This window comes from Talpa europaea (assembly GCF_964194135.1).
Source record: "Talpa europaea genome assembly, chromosome: 2".
NCBI classification, from domain to species: Eukaryota; Metazoa; Chordata; class Mammalia; order Eulipotyphla; family Talpidae; genus Talpa; species Talpa europaea.
Genome location: NC_140068.1, coordinates 142,490,896 through 142,511,751, shown reverse-complemented (window position 1 = coordinate 142,511,751; position 20,856 = coordinate 142,490,896). Strand labels below are relative to the sequence as shown.

General features: G+C 41.8%; 1 protein-coding gene across 1 annotated transcript; it reads right to left on the bottom strand.

The window, feature by feature from the left end:
- Window positions 1-4,241: 4,241 nt before the first annotated feature.
- Window positions 4,242-14,629, bottom strand: LOC311188420 (E3 ubiquitin-protein ligase TRIM38-like; the record flags this gene model as incomplete). Its single annotated transcript, XM_084259520.1, has 5 exons — window positions 4,242-4,763; window positions 9,453-9,565; window positions 9,658-9,680; window positions 10,921-11,151; window positions 14,222-14,629. The coding sequence occupies 5 exons, from the start codon at window positions 14,627-14,629 to the stop codon at window positions 4,243-4,245; spliced, it is 1,296 nt and encodes a 431-aa protein (XP_084115646.1). The 3' UTR covers window position 4,242.
- Window positions 14,630-20,856: the final 6,227 nt, after the last annotated feature.

Below are 20,856 nucleotides of genomic sequence, written 5' to 3'. Positions count from 1 at the left end.
GTAAAAAAATAAAAAAATTAATTAAAAAAAAGAATGAAACTAGACTACTACTTCACACCAGGTACAAAAACCAACTCCAAATGGATAAAAGACTTGAATATAAGACCTGAAACCAGAAAACATACAGAAAACATAGGCAAAACACTCCATGACATACACCTCAGAAACGTCTTTGAGGACTCATTTCCAGAAGCAAAGAAAATGAAGGAAAAGATAAACAGTTGGGGGCCTCCCTGCTGGCACAGGGGTTAAAGACAGTGCTATCAAGCGATCGCCAACCACTGTAGCACCAGTTCGATCCCCGGCTGGCCAGGGAGCTACCCAGATGGCGCAGTAGACCAATCCTGCCTTGCCCACTGCTCCTCTCAGCAGTATATTTCAGTACATCTGCCTGTTCTGTTCCCCACTCTCTCTGGTGAATCCTTCCACCCCACCCCCTGCACCTCTGGCTTACGCCCCAGTTCTTGTATGCATAAATAAATCTTTTTTAAAAAAAGATAAACAGTTGGGCCAACATCAAACTAAAAAGCTTCTGTACAGCAAAAGAGGCAATAATAAAAATGAAGAGACACTCTACTGATTGGGAGAAAATATTCACACTCCATAAAACCAATAGGGGACTGATATCAAAGATCTACAAAAAGCTCACATGACTGAACAACAACAAAAACCCAGCCAAGGGCCTCCCCGGTGGCTCAGCGGTTGAGCGCTGCGTTGCAAAGCTGTCCGCGGCCTCTGCAGCGCCGGTTCGATCCCCGGCTTCTCCCCGGCTACCGGAGGAAATGTCCCAAAACAGATGAGTGGATCAAGAAGATGTGGTCTATATACACAATGCAATATTACTCAGCAATCAAAAAAGATAAACTCATGCCACTTGCAGCAACATGAGTGGAGTTGGAAGGAATTACGCTCAGTGAAAAAAGTCAGAAGGAAAAATATTGGATCCACAATACTGGATGATATCACTTGTAAGAGGAATGTAGGGGAACCAAACAAAGGGTCAGGGAAAAAAAAGAGGCAAAACTAGCAGGCAAATTATAGATCCGAGAAATACAGCAGGGAAGAGGGAGAAAGAAGGGTCAAAACAGGAGGGAAGAGGGCCTCTCCGGTGGCACAGCGGTTGAGCGCTGGGCTATGAAGCTGCCCACAGCCTCTGCAGCACCAGTTCAACCGGGAGAGGGACCCACATGGCGCGCAGACCTCTCCTGCCGCCCGCTGCTCCCCTCAGCAGTGTACTTCGGTCCTTCTGCCTGCTCTGCTCTCCCCTCTGGCTCTGGTGAATTCTCTCACCCTCCCGCGCTTCTGACTGTACCCAGTGCTTGTATAAATAAATTAATTAATTAAAAAAAAGGAGAGAAGAGCATAATGGACTATGGTGATGGTTCCCAGGGTGATGTGATGGTGGAAGAATTATGAGGATTACACCTGAGAAATCAAATATTGTACAAAAATGAACAACAATGCAAGAAAACAAACGTTTAAAAATTTAAAAATTAAATTAAAAAAAGAAAATCTAGACCCTTTACCTGACTCTGCAATTGACTTCATTTTCTTTCCACAAGTTCCACTGTCACATTTACATGAGCTTAATTAATATGAAGACATGACCACTGAGAACTACTTAATCTATTTTATTTCCATGATTAATTTTCACAAGTAAAACAACCTCAAATCTTCAGTTCTTATTAGGAAAAAATCCTGACATCTGAGTGATTTGCTGTTGTTGTGTAGAAAGTGCCCATTTGTCCTAAAATGAAGTACAATGACAATCTTTGGGGGTTTGCTTGCATCAGTAAACATTTTAAACTTTTGCAGTTATAAATGCTTGGACTTTTGATAAGTCGGTGAAAGGTCTCGTTGGCTTTAATCTTTTAGGAGGTAAAAATTCTTTTGAGTTTGATGTACCCTGAGGCAGTTTTTCTCCTACCTAAGAATCCTCCTTTCAACAGTTCTCATTCCCTCCATTCAGATTCAACCATTTTTTCATTCAACATGAGAGACCTGAAAATTCCCTCCTTTCCAAAATATCGTGCAAAACAATGCAAGATTTTTTTCCGAGTTCACTGCATGGATTTACATTGATACACTGATGGACTAAAGGAAATACATACTTGTTCACCCCAAAAGGAAATCTACATTTGAAATTACATGCGCATAATGATTAAACACATAGAAGAGAATGTTAGTATTATTCCAAGAGTCAAAAGTTTACTGCATTATGGAAAAGTAACCTCTATATTGTCCAGAAGCTGCATTGATATAATGAAATTTCTTGAAAAGAATTACCCACCTGAGTTGTTTGTCTTGAAATGTCATTCCACTATTCTAATAAAAATTGGTATTGAGTTATCCCCAATCATTAGAATAATTTGTCATCAGCTACAAACTCACTGAAGGCATTTTATTCTTCTAATTTCCTTTTTCTCACTTCTATTTTTCTGTGATAAATTTTATCACAGATTTCAGTGATTCTTTTACTTTTACATCAGCTTTCCTGTGCCTCTCTGTCCAGAGCCCTGACCCTCAAGCCCTCGTCTGCAGCTCCTGCACGCCAGTGGCCAGTGTGTCCAATGGTGGCTGCAATTTCTCTTAGACTTCATGTTTCCAAGGGTTCTTTTAAAAGGTTCACATTGTGACCAGCGGTCAAACAGTGTTTCTAAGTTCTTCTGAAGTGTGTGTGGTGGTAGTGAGAGAATAAAGAAGTGGCGATTTTCCTGAACACACATGCCTTCTACATTCACATGGAGACTTCACATGAGTAGCTCGAAGGGGCAGTTACAGCTTGGGCTAATAGAATCTTAACTAAGGAACAATAGTTTCTTTTGTTCTTGGTGTTTTATAACTGACAACAGAGGAAAATGACTTTGTAAATGGGAAATTATGGGGAGGCAAATACATGGGGAAAATAATGGCAGACAACAGTTTTAGTCAGGTTTGTTTTGTAGAACCCTGCGGTATAGACAAGGGTCTACATTCTCTGGTGGTAACTTCTGTGTTTCCTGGTTGGGAGGGGATGAGGGACAGTATACAAATATGTCCACAATTTGGCAGCAGGAGAAGGAGCTTTTCTAAATCTGGTTTTTCTCAATTGCCTTCCACTCAGTAGAATTCATAAGCCTATTCTTCAACACTTTACTTCCTATCAACAGTTATACCCCAGGCTCTAGCAACATGACTGGTGACCTTCCATGCTGGGAGTATCAGAGATACCTGGAGCTGTTCTGTGTCTTCCTCTGGGTTGTGGCAAGAGATCCAGCCATGCTTCTAACATCCAAAAGCAACTCTTACTTCAATTCCCCTTCCTCATGAGAGGGTGTCAGAAGATTTCAGTGTCAACAAACATTTAGTTTGGTGACTTTGTGGTCATCATTAATGCTGCCTGAGATCAGGCTGACGACAGCATGGTGCTGTCTCAGGCAACTCAGGTCGGATAATTTAGGTGTGACAAAGATGCAGCTGTGAATCGGCAAAGGCGTTTGATCAGATCGGAATCCTAATGAGGTCTGTCAACAATCCTGCCAGCAATGAATACATCATTTGAGATTTTAAATTATATCAAGATACCCAGCACTATCACGGTCTGGAATAAATCAACTTCTTTTCCAGTACGGAGACCCCCATGAAAATTCATTCTTACTCTTCATGTCCTCCCCACTTGAAGCCTCTCACTCTAAACCATTGTAAATCTTCAATAATACTTTACTTGGTTATCACTCACCTGGAATCATTAGGTTGGCAGGCATCGGCACTTAAGTCATCCAGGACTATAGCTAAGATTATCTATCAGTGGTTAACCCGTTAGAGGTTGTGAGAGTCACTGCTATTTTGATGTTCTTGCTCTTTTATGCAGCTGATAGAGACAACTGCAGCTTCTCCTCCCCACACGTGACTTCAGATGGTCTCAAACAAAATGGGAGCACTCAGCCCTCCAGACCTCTGCTGCTCAGATAGGCCCTTTGGAAATCAGAGATATGACCCACTGAAGAGGACTGGAGAGGACGATGGATGATCAGTGCTATTATCTTGTTTTTCCCCAGGGAAGGCTGATCATCTATAGCATTTTTAGTTCTTATACCCATTCATTCAATGCAGATTTATGAGTACTCACTGAGAGATCAGCACTATTCTAGGTACAGGAAATAACAGTGAAAAAAAAAAAGATGAAATTTCTGACTTCACAGGATTTTTATTATATTCCCTATGATGATGGCTAAACAAAGAAGACTTTATTCATTCCTTTCTTTACTCATCTGGTGGAGGCAGGAATAAAGGAGATGGCTGATAAACCCGGAAAAAGGGTCGGAGAGTTTCAGAGAATGAGGCCTTTGGGAAGGTGAAGATGTGGGAGCCAGTCGCCATGTTGTAAAAAGAGACAAGTCCGGCCACACAATCCAGAAAAACTCCCACAACCCGAGGCTGCTCGCTCAGAGGAAGTGATGTTGGTGGAGAGGTAAGGGCCATGTACCCATTTATTTTGCATATCCTGATGGCCCAGAATCCAGATTCAGGCTTCAGCCTCATGAGAAGACCTCTTGGCACATTTTGCAGGCAAACTCCTAAATCGCACCCAGTTCCTTCTCCTACATCCACTTCAAAGTAATATCTTCCTACGCTGAAGCCCTCACAGCCCAGGACACAGCGGAAGACACTAAATCTCCCAGAAGTGTTACCCTTCGTCTGGGGGCCTGTACGAGTCACTTGTCTCCGATTCTCAGACACAACAAGGTCTTCATGAGCTGTGTCTGGATCCAGGGTCACGCTGACTGCAAAATAAAACAAACAAAAATCAAAAAAGACATTTTCACGCTGACAACAATTTACCTTAAATTTAATCAGCCTGTGATTAAATGCAAACTTTGTTCTCTACTAACTCTGAGTCCTTCTCTGAGCCTCAGCTTCTTAAAAATAAAGTAGAAATCGCATCTGTCAGAAAGAATGGTGACAAGGATATCTGAGTGTATTAATATATGCTCAGTTCTTGGAATAGGACTTGGAATATATTAACCAGTAAGTCATAATAAAAATAAATATCCTCGGGCCTCCCTGGTGGTGCAGGCGGTTGAGCACAGCACTGTGAAGCTGTCCACAGGCTCTGCAGCGCGGGTTCAATCCCGGCCGGCTGGTGAGAATCCCACATGGTGAGGCAGCCCTCTCCTGTCTCGCCTGCTGCTCCCCTCAGCAGTGTATTTCGTCAGTCTGCCTGTTCTGTTCCCCTACTCTGTCTCTGGTGAATCCTCTTACCCTTCCGCGCATCTGGACTGTCCCTGGCTCTTGTATAAATAAAATAAATCTTTAAAATAAATAAATAAATAAATATCCCCGTATCATCAACTTCATCACCATAACCATCGTCATCTCTCAGAGAATCCAAGAACCAGAATTACCCAGAGTGGACACAGACACTGTCCTCCCCAAAGCCCTTGCTCTCCCAGGCAGGATAATGAGGAATCGTGGAGATTACAGCAGACAAGCCCTTCCCGTGTTCACTAACAAGCACCCACACCAGGGATCAGAAAGCAAAATAACACAACTAATGTCATAGCTTGTTACTGAGGTCCCAGGATTTCCCCAGGTCTCAGGACACAGCTATCGCCATGGCTGTAAGTGTGAGCTCTTCTGTCTTGCTTCATATAATGTTCCCTAGGGAGTAGCGTAAGGAAATCAACTGAATACTAATACACATGACAATTATCTGACTAGAGTTAAGTAAAATAGAAGCCATGATAAACATATGTGATAGTATCCAGCAGTGCAATATTAAAAATGAATAGAGGTAATGAAATTCTAGCAACAGAGTTAACCACCCCCTGTGTTACTGGATTAAAAACTGATCATCTGGACTGCAGCAGTAAGAGAAACCAAGTATGCAGGGACACTTCCTGCCCTGGGGGCTCTCTTTACCCCCCTTAGATCACTCCCAACCTTGTCCCCACTGCTCTGTTTCCAGGAAGGCTGACCCCTGTGGACACATTAACCAGGCTCCCTTCTCTCTGACTAGTTTGCTTCAGTCGATGGAAAAAAGTAGAGAAAGAGTTCGCTCCAGGGGTTAGGAATATACAACAATTAGGTTAGAAATGAGTAATAGAACAATTTAGGAAATAAAAATGTTTCTATATCATAATATGAATATATATATATATATATATATACAATTGAACAATAATAAAAAGCTACATTTAAAAAATTACATAATGAAACTAAGGGTGAATTTTCAGGAAAATTTAGAACATTTACATCTAAAAGCTACTACACTACCTATGAAACTTAAATTAGTAAAACAACAGAGAAACAAAAGGAAAAAATTTTAATAAGAAAAAATACAAATTAAACAATAATCAATGAAATAAGAAAATACAACCAGAGAGGAACGAAAGTCACTGCTTTGAAAAGATTTAAAGAAATAGACATACATCTCACAGGTTTCATCCGAGGAGTAAAAGAGAAGGCAAAATTGTAATGAATATAGATTTTTAAAAATTGCATCTTCATAGAGTCAAATTCAGAGATACTTTTTTGATATTTAGGTTTATACTAACTTGGGGGAATCTCTATGTTCCACAATCCTTTATCCAAAAACCCTGGGGCCAAATATTAAATTTCATATTATTTTTCACATCACAAAGACAGAATAATAACACACTCTAAATGATGTGCCCACCCTCAGCAGGGGCTACAGCAGCCTTGTCCCTGTAGCAAATTCATCAACACTTCCTGTAGCAAGAAGGCTTAACAAAGATGCTAAATAGAGTCACATGAGGGAAATTTAGGTCTGGTCACAGTGGAAGGAGGACTTAAGAACAGCTTGCATGTTCTCTGCCGCCTCATTTTCACGTTGTAAAATCCATTTGACTTTGGGCTTAACTTGAGAACTGCCTCTGATCAATCACCTCTGGCCACTGGCAAAAATAACGGAATGTGACCCCATGGTTATATTTCACAATGTGACTACATCTTATTAGCTGCCTTACTTGAGAGACTCTCTCTACTGAGCTCCCTTGGAAGAAACAATTGGCCAAGTTGGGAGGCCCATGGGCAAAGTGATGCGCAGTGACTTCCAGAAGCTGAGGGCACTTCTAGACAACAGCTGGTAAGAAGTCAGGACCTAAATTCTGTAACCATGAAGAAATGAAATCTGATAACAACTGGAAGATTATTCCCCAATTGAAGCACCAGGCGAGCCCATAACTGTGGGACCCCACCTGAGCTGGGCCCAGATTTATGATAAACGATACTGAAAGATAAAATGTGGTTTTTGCTTCAAGCCACTAAATATTTTTGTAGCAGTAGATAACTAGAAGTCACCAAATCATGTCCAATTAGATTTGATTTTGTGAAAAAGTGAATTATGGAAAGTATTTATTTGTCAAAGCATTTGAATTTTGTAACTGTGGATAAGAGGTGATGGAAATAGGGCCTCCCTGGTGGCACAGCGGTTGAGCGCAGGGTTGCGAAGCTGCCCGCAGCCTCTGCAGCACTGGTTCGATCCCCTGCTGCTCCCCGGACATTGGAGAAGGGTCCCGCATGGCGCACAGACCTCTCCTGCCACCCGCTGCTCCCCTCAGAAGTGTACTTCAGTCCTTCTGCCTGTTCTGCTCCCCGCTCTGGCTCTGGTGAAATCTCTCACCCTCCCGTGCTTCTGACTGTACCCAGTGCTTATATAAATAAACAAATAAATAAATAAATAAATAAATCTTTAAAAAAAAAAAAAAAGAGGTGATGGAAATACAGCAAGCACTGATTAAGAAACTATGGGGAGGACAGACTTCAAACTATACTACAAAGCCATAATCATCAAAACCGCATGGTATTGGAACAAGAACAGACATACAGACCAATGGAATCGAATAGAAAATCCAGAAATAAACCCACAGGTTTATGGTCAACTAATCTTTGACAAAGGAGCAAAGACTATGCATTGGAGCAAAGAAAGTTTGTTCAATAAATGGTGCTGGGAAAACTGGGTCGCTACATGCAAAAGAATGAAGCTTGACCACCACCTCACACCATACACAAAAATCAACTCAAAATGGATTAAAGAACTAGACATAAGACCTGAAACCATAAAATATATAGAAGGAAATATAGGCGAAACACTACGTGATTTGCACATCAAAGACATCTTTACAGACACATCACCCAAAGCTGTGATAGTGAAGGCAAAGATAAACAGCTGGGACTATATCAAATTAAAGAGCTTTTGCACAGCAAAAGAGACAATAACAAAAACAAAGAGAAACCCCACCAACTGGGAGAACATTTTTGCACCCAACACTAATGATAAAGGACTGATCACAAAAATCTGCAAAGAGCTGATGAGACTCAACAACAACAAAGAAAATAATCCAGTCAAAAAATGGGCAGAAGAGCTTAAAAGAAACTTCTCTGAAGAGGAAATGCAAATGGCCAACAGGCATATGAAAAAATGTTCAACATCACTTGTCATCAGGGAAATGCAAATCAAAACTACCATGAGATACCATCTTACACCAGTGAGAATGGCACATATTAAAAAAACTAGCAACAACAAATGTTGGCGAGGGTGTGGAGAAAAAGGAACTCTTCTGCACTGTTGGTGGGAGTGCAAACTGGTCCAACCACTGTGGAAAGCTGTGTGGAGATTTCTGGACCTACTAAACATAGAGCTTCCATATGACCCAGCAATTCCACTCCTAGGTATTTACCCAAAGGACACAGAAACATCAATTCCAAAGAACACCTGCACCCCTATGTTTATAGCAGCACTGTTTACAATAGCTAAGCTTTGGAAACAACCCAAATGCCCAAAAATAGATGACTGGATCAAGAAGATGTGGTACATATATACCATGGAATATTACTCAGCATTCAAAAAAGATAAACACATGCAATTTGCTGCAACATGGATGGCGCTGGAAGGGATCATGCTCAGCGAAATAAGCCAAAAAGAAAAAGAAAAATACCGGATGGTCTCACTCATAGCAGGAATCTAGAAAACTTAAATAAGGGACCAGGAAAATGAATAACTATAAGAAAGTGAAAATCAAAATCAACAAAAAACTATGAACCAGAGACACTTTTAGGGGGGCGGGGGCGGGAGGGGAGGGATTGGGGTCAGAATGGGGGGCTGCAATTGTATGGGGAATATAACAATAAAATTTATAAAAAAAAAAAAAAAAAAAGAACATTGAAATGTCAGAAATGATCCCTGAACCATAAAAAAAAAAAAAAAAAAAAAATGAAACTATGGGGAGGAAATCAGATTTGCAATTGATAAAACATGGTTTTCCTTATGATTCTAACATTCACCATGCTGGCTGGGTCAAGGCCCTAAAAATATCTGCATCTCAGCCAAGTATTCTCACCTACCTCTCTTCCATTATTCTCAGACTTGACTGCACTATTAGCAATAAACATTATATATCTGACACTGGTCTTCATCCTTAGTATTTAGGGGATCCCCATGCTTTCCATACCTTGGTAGCTCTTTAACATTTTCTTCACATTTAAGTAAAGCTCAGAAACATTGCACACAGTGTTAGGCTCCATAGAGATGGCCTCTGGTAAATCCAGTGTCACACCTGAACTCCTAGAATCAACAGAAGACAGAGACTTTGGTGGACATTCCATGAAGCTTTACTTACTCCCACCTCTTCCTCACTATACTCGTACAGCACTTACCTATTCAAGGTGTTTTTCACATCCTAGGGACAAACAAAGACAAACATGAGCTTGGGCTTGGCACATGGGGCTACCTTTATAAACACTCCTTCCAAAGATGTGAAGAGAGTGACCCAGGCTCAGACATCCCAGGTAAGATACCCATCCAGTGCCCTAGGATGGGCAGCATGGCATTAAGTTTATCACCCTGTGATGCTGTTAACTTTCTTGCTGTTGCCTGTGATCACATCAGCCTGTGGACTGCTGGGAGAGAACGGCTAGGAACTTCCTATGTGCCTCTGGCAAGACCTGCTTTCAGAGACTAATTTCATTCAGAGGACTCCATATTAGAGCTTGCTTCTGGTCCTCAGTGGGAAGCCCACGCAGAGCTGCTGCGATGAGACACTAAGGTGGTGGCAGCAGGAGCCCCATGTTAGCGGAGCAGGGCTGTGACATTCTCAGCCTCACAGTTTAACCACAGCTCCAATTGGGAGCTAGAAAACTGCTCCAGGCATTTTCTTTTTTTTTTTTAAAGATTTATATTTATTTATTTATTTATTTATACAAGCACTGGGTACAGTCAGAAGCGCAGGAGGGTGAGAGAATTCACCAGAGCCAGAGTGGGGAGCAGAGCAGGCAGAGGGACCAAAGTACACTGCTGAGGGGAGCAGTGGGCGGCAGGAGAGGTCTGCGCGCCATGTGGGACCCTCCTCCGGTGGCCGGGGAGCAGTCGGGGATCGAACTGGCGCTGCAGAGGCTATGGGCAGCTTCGCAACCCAGCACTCAACCGCTGTGCCACCGGGGAGGCCCTCCAGGCATTTTCTTAATGGACTGTATCTCTCCTACAGCTGAAAGAAGGCCATGGAGAGCTCCTGGAACATGTGATCTATAAGTAAACAAAGAAATTTAGCATACGTTTTTGCTGCCCCACTTTTATACCCACAGTCACGTGGAGTGTTTCAGGAGACAGTCTGACAAGGTTCTGTGCCCATGGGACAGGAGAGGGTAGTAAAAATAATTCCATGGTTCCAGTGGACAGGAACCCATCATATATGCCCAATAGGAGCCTATTTTTGATTCACATAAAGGCACCCTATAGATTACTGGAAGCCACCTTGCAGATACTGATGTGTACTTAAAAGAAACACTACTTTATGTTCCCCACAGCAATGTATCACCCTGTAGTGAACAGGTAGGCCTTGCTCATCTCCCGCTACCTCTGGGGCTGCTCTCAGGGGCTCAGCAACAGACACCTCCTGGACATCTGCCCCTGCACAGCCTCACCTGCAGCAAATCCTGGGCTGACAGCTGACATTTCTTCTCTAACTCCAGGATGCGGTTCTTGATTTCAAGGCTCTGCTTTTCCAGACTGGCTTTATCATCCTGCAGACTCCTCAGAGTCTGTTCTTTTTCCTTCTCCAGTCTCCACAGAAATGCCTTCTCCTCTTCACGGAGAAACTTGTAGAGATTCTTGAAATCAGACTGGATTTTTTGTCTCTGAAGCTCCATCTTCTCCTAGAAGCAAGAAAGTGTGCTCAAAATCTAGAAATAAACCAAATGTCATTTAAATGAAATGAGAACAGGACATGGTACATACATATCACGGAAAGCTATTGAAATCTGAGAAGGGGAGAAATTCTGATATATGCTACAATGTTGGTGATTGTCGAGGACATGATCAGTGAAGTCAGTCAGAAACAAAAGGAGGATAATTTTATGATTATCCTTATAGAAGGAGCCTAATCAAATTTAGACACAGAAAGAAGAATGATGGTTCCAGTTACAAGGAGTGGGCAGTGGGGAGTTATTGCTTAGTGGGGCGAGATTTCAGGCTAGAAGGATCTCACAACTCTGCAGAGGGAGAATGGCCATGACTGGACAACAATGAGAAAGTAGTTAATGTAAAGTATAAATTTTATGTTTATTTTAAAACACACACACATAAAAAAAAGAATTTACTTAGCTATTGTGACATTGTTTTCCCATGAGCACTTGCGGTGGGAAAATGTCCCACGTTCCTGCTCCGTCATACCTGGCACAGGCAGTAGGTGTGGGAGGGACTGTCATCAAGCTCTAGTTGTGTGATTATTTTCCATCTTCAGCCACAACACAAGAGAAGGAACTACAGAATGCTAGCAATAGTCATTATGAAACTAGGGCCGAGGTCAGATGCTGAGTTTTCATTTGGAATAAAGAAAGAATATCTGTCCCTGAGCAATTTTTGTCAAGCAAAACTTGTAATAACCACGACTGGACATTATGACAACATGGCACTCAGCAGAGAGAGGTCGAGGCAGCAGGTTTCAGTGAGAGACACCAGAAACACCCTTATGTGTAAGACTGACAGGAACCAAGAGATCTCTCTTGTGGGACCCACTTTTCATTTGGGAGACAGAGAGGAGCAATTTCCTTTGGTGCTTTCTAAATTCATGCAGTATTTTACGATTGTGATGTTGTGGGAAAAGGGTCATTGATTAGGATGAAATGGAAATTTTGTGAGGGACACCTCAAACTGTTGCATTGACATGGTTTCTCTAAATGTTTGCAACAATGGAAGTCCCCTTCACTACCTGAGATCCAAGAAATGAGGGAAGTATGGCTGTCCTTTGAAAGCTCAAGTTTAACATCCACACACAAAAGATCAGGACAGAGGCTGGAAGAGAGCCCTGGGAGAGGCAGAATGACTCACTGGTCTGCAGAATTAACTGTAAAGTGATGGATTCCATCAGTTTGTCCATGAAGGTGTGGGCTCTGATCCTGCTCAGGTACGGAAACAGATTTAGAGACCCACAGTCTGCAGTGGATCTGCGTATGATCTTGCTGCAGCTCCATCCTCATCACCAACCTCATGAGTTGAGTGGCATAATCTCACCTGGAGTGACCCTTTTTCAGTGCTCACAAAGGATAGTTTTAGAACTTGAAAATTTGAATGCCAGACCCTGCACTGTGCTAAGTGTGCCAGTGTGATATGGTTACGTGTTGTATGTGATATGGTAGTCCACCAGCAAGTTGTATAAAAAAGTAAACTTCAGGGCCTCCCCTGGTGGCGCAGTGGTTGTGCCCTAGGCTGCGAAGCTGCCCACAGCCTGTGCAGCGCCAGTTCAATCCCCGGCCACCGGCGAGGGTCCCACATGGTATGCAGACCTCTCTTGCCGCCGCTGCTCCCTTCAGCAGTGTATTTCAGTACATCTGCCTGTTCTGTTCCCCGCTCTGGCTCTGGTGAATTCTCTCACCCTCCCACGCTTCTGACTATACCCAGTGCTTGCATAAATAAATAATTCAATCTTTTTTTTAAAAAAAGTAAACTTCAAGGTATTTACAACTTGAAACCCAGTCTAAAATGGTACCATTGGAAAAAGATAAAAATTCTGCTTCTCTAGACTAATCTATTGGGCATCCTAGTCAATTATTCTGAGTTGAAAAAATGGAAGATAAACACACATAGACATAGACACTAGGGAAAGAAAAACAAAGAGGGATCCTCTCTGGCATTTCCCCTCTTTTTCTGGTTTAGTGAGAATAAGCCATTATTGTGATTTGCCCAACCATCCCCTCTGTCTAAGCTCTAGGATGGAAAATCGTATGAGATAAATCAACTCAAATTCTTACCTCCCACTTGCTTATTTGTGCTGTTATGGTCAACTTCGCACCCTGACATCGGGCTTCTAAAAACCGCAGGAATTTTACAACTTTCTGGAGCTTTCCCTGATCAATTTTGGGTGAAAAAAATATAGTCAACTTGAGAAATCTTTAATAGGCTCCTAAGTGGAATCCCCACCCTCCATCACTATTACAATAATATTAAATATTGTTGAATCCTTACACTTACAGAACAAACACCCAGAGACTGTCTGTGCAGTAACATATCTGATCCCATGGTAAACCTGCCCAGTTGGGAGGATTTGTACTGTCATTTCTGTGCTGTAGAATATGAGGTTTAGGAAGGGGTTAAGTAACATGCACCAGCGGCCATCGCTGGTAGGTGGCTGAGTTGTGATTCCCAGCTCAGCTGATGACCCAGAGTCACTTGACCTAAAACCACAGTTCTGCCAGGGAAATGCTACACAAGGAACAAGATAATAACCATCTACATGAGAACTGTCTCCAAGCTTCTATATAAGTCTTCCAGATGCTCTCCCATATATCATTGAGCAAAAACTGGGCCCTACTCACCACCCAAATCAAGGGGACACCAGCATTCTTGTTTTGCTGATTCCTTTACCCTACTGACTGCAAGATCCCTAAAAGGTGGTGTATCTGTCCGTGTTTTCAGATTCTGTCACATGGCCCCACACATTGTGGTTTCTCCAATTATACAAACATGTAAAGTTAAAACAGGCTGGTGTGGATTGGGCACACTGTATTCTACAGCAGGGGATCATTACAGCAATTTGAACATCCACTAAATGTCAGGATGGTTATGATTTATTTCTTGGGGGATCATTGTAAGCCATTTGTCAGAAAAATGACATGATGAAAGTCTTGTTTCAAGATCATAATCTCTGGTTTCAGAGTAAAAAACCTCAGGCCTGTGAGTTCAACACGAGAGCAAGTACTTGCTCAAGCCCTCATCCTGCCCACTCACCTTGTATTCTGGGCCTGCGTCATCCACAAGAGCCGTGCTGTGTCCTCTGTGCTGGGGGGAGCGCTCACAGAGCCAGCAGATGAGCTCCCCATCGTCCTCACAGAACAGGCGGAGCTTCTCCCCATGTTCATCACATTGCCTCTCACTGTCTATCTCCCTGACAGTCTGAATGAGGTTTTCCAGCTGCTTGATGGATCGGAGACTCTCCCTTTGAAATGGTGCCCGGCACAGGGGACAATGGGACTCCCTTGGGGATGATGTCACTTGTGGGTTCTCAAGGATGCTTTCTATGCACTGGCGGCAGAAGCTGTGCCCACAGTTGATGCTCACGGGCTCCATCATGAGCTCCAAGCAGATGGAGCACGTGGCTTCCTCCCTCATCTTCTGGGTAGCTGTGGCTGAGGCCATGGCCCTTCTTGAAAAGCTCCAATATCAGGTTAGAGGCAGAGATGAAGTAGACAGAATTTTCCACAGTGAAGGACATAGAAGTAAGCTGGGCTTCTGTCCCTCCACAGGTCTGGAAATCTGTCTAGAAAAGCAATGGATTTGCATTTGGAACATGATACCATGTCACTGTGATAACTATCACATATGGCCGCCAAAACTTAAATTAATGAAAATTGAAAGGAGTATTGAGTTTCTCGGTCCCACTACCTGTGCCGATTGCTTAATATCTAGATATGCCTATGGCTACCTGGTGCCCCCAGTCTAGAATATTCCATCACTGAAAGTCTTTTTGAACCAAGTATTAAGAGAGACACAGAAGCAAGACAGGTTTAACTCACATAAGTTGGATCAACACAGAGAGAACTCAGTGAGGGAGAGCAAAATTCTTTCCATGTCCAATGAGGATCAAGAACAATTGGTGCCCAAGGATGGTTTAACATCCGAAAATCAATCAACGTTATCCAACACATCAACAAAAAGAAATATAAAAACCATATGATAATATCAATAGATGCTGAGAAAGCTTTCGACAAAGTGCAACACCCATTCATGATAAAGGCCCTTGAAATTCTTGGGATACAAGGAACATACCTCAACATCATAAAGGCCATCTATGACAAGCCAACAGCCAGTATCATTCTCAATGGTGAAAAGCTGAAAGCAATTCCATTAAGATCTGGAACAAGACAAGGATGTCCACTCTCACCACTGCTTTTCAATATAATACTGGAAGTCCTAGCCAGGGCAATAAGACAAGAGAAAGACATCCAAGGAATCCAAATAGGAAAAGAAGAAGTCAAACTATCACTATTTGCAGACGATATGATATTATACATAGAGAACCCCAAAAACTCCACAGAAAAGCTAATTCAACTCATCAATCAGTTCAGTAAAGTGGCAGGATACAAAATCAACACGCAAAAGTCAGTAGCCTTCCTATACACAAACAATAAATCTGAAGAAGAAGAAATCAAAAAAACCATCCCTTTTGTTATTGAAACAAAAAAAATCAAATATTTGGGAATAAATCTAACAAAAGAGGTAAAGGACCTATACAAAGAAAACTATAAAACACTGTTAAAAGAAACAGAAGAAGACACAAAGAAATGGAGAGACATCCCCTGCTCGTGGATTGGAAGAATAAACATTATTAAAATGTCCATCCTTCCAAAAGCAATATACAGATTCAATGCTATTCCAATCAAAATTTCAATGTCATTCTTCAAAGAAATAGAACAATTATTGATGAAATTCATATGGAATCACAAAAAACCCCGAATAGCCAAAGCTCTCCTGAAAAAAAAAGAAGGGAATGGAGGCATTACACTCCCAGACTTCAAACTATACTACAAAGCCATAATCATCAAAACTGCATGGTATTGGAACAAGAACAGACATACAGACCAATGGAATCAAATAGAAAATCCAGAAATAAACCCACAGATTTATGGTCAACTAATCTTTGACAAAGGAGCAAAGACTATGCATTGGAGCAAAGAAAGTTTGTTCAATAAATGGTGCTGGGAAAACAGGGTCGCTACATGCAAAAGAATGAAGCTTGACCACTACCTCACACCATACACAAAAATCAACTCAAAATGGATTAAAGAACTAGACATAAGACCTGAAACCATAAAATATATAGAAGGAAATAGAGGCGAAACACTACGTGATTTGCACATCAAAGACATCTTTACAGACACATCACCCAAAGCAGTGATAGTGAAGGCAAAGATAAACAGCTGGGACTACATCAAATTAAAGAGCTTCTGCACAGCAAAAGAGACAATAACAAAAACAAAGAGAAACCCCACCAACTGGGAGAACATTTTTGCACCCAACACTAATGATAAAGGACTGATCACAAAAATCTGCAAAGAGCTGATGAGACTCAACAAAAACAAAGAAAAGAATCCAGTCAAAAAATGGGCAGAGGAGCTAAAAAGAAACTTCTCTGAAGAGGAAATGCAAATGGCCAACAGGCATATGAAAAAATGTTCAACATCACTTGCCATCAGGGAAATGCAAATCAAAACTACCATGAGATACCATCTTACACCAGTGAGAATGGCACATATTAAAAAAACTAGCAACAACAAATGCTGGCGAGGGTGTGGAGAAAAAGGAACTCTTCTGCACTGTTGGTGGGAGTGCAAACTGGTCCAACCACTGTGGAAAGCTGTGTGGAGATTTCTGGACCTACTAAACATAGAGCTTCCATATGATCCAGCAATTCCACTCCTAGGTATTTACCCAAAGGACACAGAAACATCAATTCCAAAGAACACCTGCACCCCTATGTTTATAGCAGCACTGTTTACAATAGCTAAGCTTTGGAAACAACCCAAATGCCCAAAAATAGATGACTGGATCAAGAAGATGTGGTACATATACACCATGGAATATTACTCAGCATTCAAAAAAAAAAAGATAAACACATGCAACTTGCAGCAACATGGATGGCGCTGGAAGGGATCATGCTCAGCGAAATAAGCCAAAAAGAAAAAGAAAAATACCGGATGGTCTCACTCATAGCAGGAATCTAGAAAACTTAAATAAGGGACCAGGAAAATGAATAACTATAAGAAAGTGAAAATCAAAATCAACAAAAAACTATGAACCAGAGACACTTTTAGGGGGGCGGGGGTGGGAGGGGAGGGATTGGGGTCAGAATGGGGGGGCTGCAATTGTATGGGGAATATAACAATAAAATTTATTATAAAAAAAATAAAAAAAAATAAAAAAAAAGAACAATTGGTGCCCAGTTTACTCTTTGTTAATAACACTCAGGAATTGGTGGATCCTTGAAGGATTCTACTGAGACCATCACATTTGACTCTACTAACCCCCCCACCCCACACTTTCTCTATACCCATTCCCACACCAAAGAACAAAACACACCAGCTAATAAAATTTCATGGCAGTTCTACCAGGATGGTAACAGAAATCCACCAGGCAACAGGAAGAAATCAGTGTGTGCCGTCAGGCTCTCTGTGCTGAGGTAAAGAGATCTGGAAAGAACTTGGAAAAAAGGGGGTTGGCCTGGAAGCAGACCCCCAGAGATCCACCAAGGCCACTGTCTCTTCTTCAAGCCAGGACTTGTCTCCCAGGAGAAGGTCAGTGTGGACCTGGCAGGCAGAGAGGGAGGGGAAGAGACCAGAAGCAAAGACCCTCCCTTCTGGCCATGCTGCAGCAGCTTCTGCAAACTAGCCCTGACCCCACCTCTCTCACTGCTGGTCTGTGTGGCCAGAGCCTGCAGTCCGAAGAAACTCCAGTGACCTGTCCTTTGCAGTCTCTGTATTGAGACCTGGGATTCAACTGAAGTTGCTGATTAGGCTGTTTCCCTCCGGTAATGAGAACAGCTTTCTCCAGCCACAGAGAACTTCTCCTTGAGATTCTATTCCAAGGGAGGTGATTTCTCCCAAAGGATAAGGCTCCTCTCTCCCAGGTGTTCTGCACTCTCAAAGAGAAGGGCCTCCCGCCTCTGGCACCCAGGGCACAGGACCTTCACTCACCTCACACCCTGGACCTTCTGAGATGCAGCATGGAGTCTGTGAAAGAGAAAGCAGCCAGGGCAAGAGCTAGAAAGCAAAATCCTGACCATTTTCAGAGTGTCAGGGGCTCACCCACTGCCACCCCATCTCTTTCTCTCTCTCTCTCTCTCTCTCTCTCTCTCTCTCTCTCTCTCTCTCTCTCTCTCTCTCACACACACACACACACACACACACACACACACACACACAGAGACAAACCTTGGCCTGGCTTCGTTCACTACCAGCCACTCAGCACAGCCTCATACTCCGTGTCAGTGCCTCTGCACTTGCCACTTCCTGCAGCCACAGCAAGGAAGTGAACTCTGACTGCTAAACTCGGAAATGAAAGTAACACAGGGTCAGGGTCCAGGACACAGGAAGGAAACCGTGACATTACTCATGTTTCCCACTGAGCTTGTTCCAGAAGGGGGCGAGAGGGACAGTAGGAATAATGCCCTGATTTAAGGCAGTAGAAAGAAGGGAGAGAGTGATAGCCCAAGACTCTGTCTTGAAAAGAACAAAAAGAATGAATGAAGAGAGACAGAGTTCCAGAGACACGTGGGGCACCATCACATATACACGTTATGTATAATGGGACTCTCAGAAGACAAGATGAAAGTGCAACTTAAACAGCATACTCCCAAATAATCCACAGATTGTATTAGAGAGCAGAAAACAGTTTGAGATGAATGAAAATGAAAGCCAACACACCAACACTCATGTGATGCAACAGCAGTGCCTAGGAGACTGACAGATGTAAATGCCACATTAATAAAGTAAAAAGATCCCAATACCTTAATATTCTATCCATTTTTTAGATTTATTTATTTATTTATTTATTTATTTATGTATACATAACTGGGGTCTAAGCTGGAGGTGTGGGGGGGGAGACAGAGTGGGGAACAGAACAGGCAGGTCTACAGAAATACACTGCTGAGGGGAGAAGTGGGAGCGACAGGAGAGGTCTGCTGTGCCATGTGGGTCTGCCCCCTGGCTGGGGATCAAAATCTAGCTGCAGTGGCTGGAGATAGCTTGGTAGTGTTGAGACTTTAACCCCTGTGCCACCAGGGAGACCTTAAGCTTCTATCTTATGAGACTAGAAAAAGAGCTAATTAAAAACCAAAGCAAGTAGAAGGAAGTAAAGTTATTAACAAAATAAAGAACAGAAGATAAAACCTTGCTTATTGACTAGACTAACCAAAATGAAAAAACTTTCAGCTACACTAACCAAGAAAATAAGAAAAGGCACAAATTACTCAACTAAGGAATGAAAGGGGACATTACTACCAACCTTAAGATATAAAAGACATAAAAAATTATGAGTAATTATACGCTAGCAAATTAGATAACCCAGATAAAATAGATAATTTAAATGACACCAACGACCAATAATTTCCAAGGAGAAACAAAAGATGTCAAGCTATGACAACTAAAAAGTATGAATTAGCAATCTAATCCTTTCCACAGAGAAATGCCTCAGGGACAGATGTCTTCACTGGTGAATTCTATCAAATGTTTAAAAAAGAACTGGCACTAATCTTTCCAAGCTTTTTATAGAGTAGAAGAGGGATTACTTTCCAACTCATTCTACAAAGTCGCTATTACTCTGATAATTAAATATATCACAGAAAATGAGAGACCAATATCCCTGGTTAATAGTGGCACTAAATTACTCAACAAAATATTAAAACTGAAACCAGTGACATTAGAAAATGGTTTCTAGACCATGAACAAGTTGAATTTATCTCAGGAATGCAAGAGAGGCTCAATATTTCTAAATTAATCAATGAAATACACTGTATCAATAAAACCAAGACCAAATGACATCTCAATAGACAAAAAGCATTTCTCAAAATCCAACATCTTTTCATCAAAAGACATACAGCAAAAAAGGATACAAGGTCACTTTCTTCCACCTGATAAGGCAAGGGTTCCACATGGGACACAGACCTCTCCTGCCGCCCGCTGCTCCCCTCAGCAGTGTTCTTCCGTCCTTCTGCCTGTTCTGCTCCCTGCTCTGGCTCTGGTGAATTCTCTCACCCTCCCGCACTTTTGACTGTACCCAGTACTTGTATAAATAAATAAATCTTGAAAAAAAAAAAAGAACATATATGAAAAGCTCATATATGAAAACTCCATGGTAAAAGATTAGTCAACACCATACTGAAGATTCTATAGTCAGGGAGATTAAGTAAGAAAGGGAAATGAAGGACTTACAGATTTGAAAGAAAAAGTAAAAACTGGTTTACAGATAACACAATTTTGCATACTGAATATCTTTTTAAAAAATTTAGAAATTTGATCCAAAAAAACTGACCTCAATGTAGAGAAAAATTCTGTTTTGTCATAAGTGTAACAGGTCTTCGTGTGTATTCCAGACCTGAGCTGCTTGAACATTAAATGCATTCCTGATATTAAAGGTGATTATCTAAACCAATAAAGGCAATTAACAGGATTTTGTTCCTGCATTTAGCTGGAATCCATGAAACATCATCTCTCAAAATCAAAAAATATCTCCTATACCTCTTACTTTAAATATTAACATTAAAATATTGAGAAACTCATTTGTTACCATTCAGAATCAATGTGACTTAATTTTTTTCTTACTTATCTTGAAGGCTTACATATGATAACTAATGGACACAAAGCATCCAA